At 37.0% G+C, this 1736-nt stretch overlaps 1 protein-coding gene across 1 annotated transcript; it reads left to right on the forward strand.

The window, feature by feature from the left end:
* Positions 1–303: 303 nt before the first annotated feature.
* Positions 304–1301, forward strand: LOC141627688 (uncharacterized). Its single transcript, XM_074440916.1, has 3 exons — positions 304–535; positions 755–804; positions 882–1301. Exons 1-3 carry the CDS (start codon positions 304–306, stop codon positions 1299–1301), a joined length of 702 nt encoding a protein of 233 aa, XP_074297017.1.
* Positions 1302–1736: the final 435 nt, after the last annotated feature.

Raw genomic sequence — 1736 nt, forward strand, 5'->3', positions numbered from 1 at the left:
GATAGAAACAAAAAGTATAGTGCTCTTTATTTGGCTGAAAAGTACATAGACTATTGGAGGGTAGATAGTACAACAAAAATTGAGAAGTTTCAAAGACAGGTTATGACTGATCTTGGGGTTGATATAACCTACTGGAAGGCTTACTATGCTAAACATAAAGCATTGAAAATGATTTATGGTGAGTCTGGTGAACAATATAAAATAGTGTGGGATTATGCTGAGACACTCATGAAATTTAATGTGGGAAGTTCAGTATTTGTGAAGTTGACTAACATAGATAGGCCTCCACCTGTTTTCTAAAGAATGTATGTATGTTTGGAGGCATGCAAAGCTGGGTTTATTTCTGGTTGTAGACCTATTCTTGGGGTTGATGGGTGTCATTTGAAGGGTCTCTACCTAGGCATGCTACTTGTAGTTGTTGGAAAAGATGGCAATTGTAACATATATCCATTTGCATGGGCTATTGTTGAGGTAGAAAATATAGCTACATGGATCTGGCTTTTAGAGTTGCTCATGAAGGATTTACAAGCTCTTGGTGAAAACATAACTTTCATATCTGATAGATAAAAGGTAAAATTCAAATGTAGCAACCATAAAATTTGAAAAAAAAAATATCATTTGCTTAGCCAAGCCAATAACTTTCATTTGTGTATGTGTTAGGGTATGCTTGAGGCATTCAACAAGGTTATCCCATATGCTGAGATTAGATATTGCTATAGACACATTTGGGCTAATTTCAAACTATAATTTCCAGGTGAAGCATTTAAGCAATGCTTTTGGAAGATTGCAAAAGCCTATACAAAGGTAATAAACTATACTTATACACACTACAATTATCATATATGGTAGTGGCTAATACTTATACTATTTAAACTTTGCAGGAGGAGTTTGAGAAGTATATGGCAGAGATGAAAGAGATGACAGTGCCTGGTTTCACTTACCTGAACTCAATACCCACTAAGCATTGGGCCAGGCATGCTTTTAGCACTAAGTGTAATATTGGTATGATGTTAAATAATTGTTGTGAGAGTTTCAATAATGTACTCAGAAAGTGTAGGGATACGCCTGTCCTTGAGTTGCTAGAGTGGATAAGGAGGTATAATATGACTAGAATCTGGTCAAAGATTGAGGGAGCATCAAAACTTGAGGGAAACTTAAGGCCATCTGTTATTAAGCAACTAGGAATTGTTGAGAAGGAATATAGACACTGTAGGACTGAACAATCAGGCCCTCATGAATATGAGGTGGAATACAACTTGGACAAATGGATTGTTGACTTGGAGAAAAGAACATGTAATTGATTCAAATGAGATTTAACTGGGATCCCTTGTGTACATGCATATGTCTGCATTAAGAAGAGAAGGAGGGATCCAAAAAAATTTGTTCATTAAGCATACTCAAAGGAGGTGTATATAAAAGCCTACTCTCATTTTATCAAGGCTCTCCCTAGTCCAAAACAGTGGGAGAAAAAAGATCACCCACAACCAGAGCCACCTGCTTACAGAAAAATGCCAAGAAGGCCAAGCCTTAAAAAAAGGAGAAGAGAAGCTGGTGAAGCAGAAGGAACAAGGAAAACTGTGAAGAAGAAGGGAGCAAAGAAAACATGTGGAAATTGTGGCAACAAAGGACACAACAAAAAAGTTTGTAAAAACCCACCAATGGTCAGACCAGGAAACAACAATGGTCAGACCAGCAATCAACAAGTAAGTCGCCACTCATTAAAAGCACTAATGTAT

The sequence above is a fragment of the Silene latifolia genome, chromosome Y, assembly GCF_048544455.1.
Source record: "Silene latifolia isolate original U9 population chromosome Y, ASM4854445v1, whole genome shotgun sequence".
NCBI lineage: Eukaryota > Viridiplantae > Streptophyta > Magnoliopsida > Caryophyllales > Caryophyllaceae > Silene > Silene latifolia.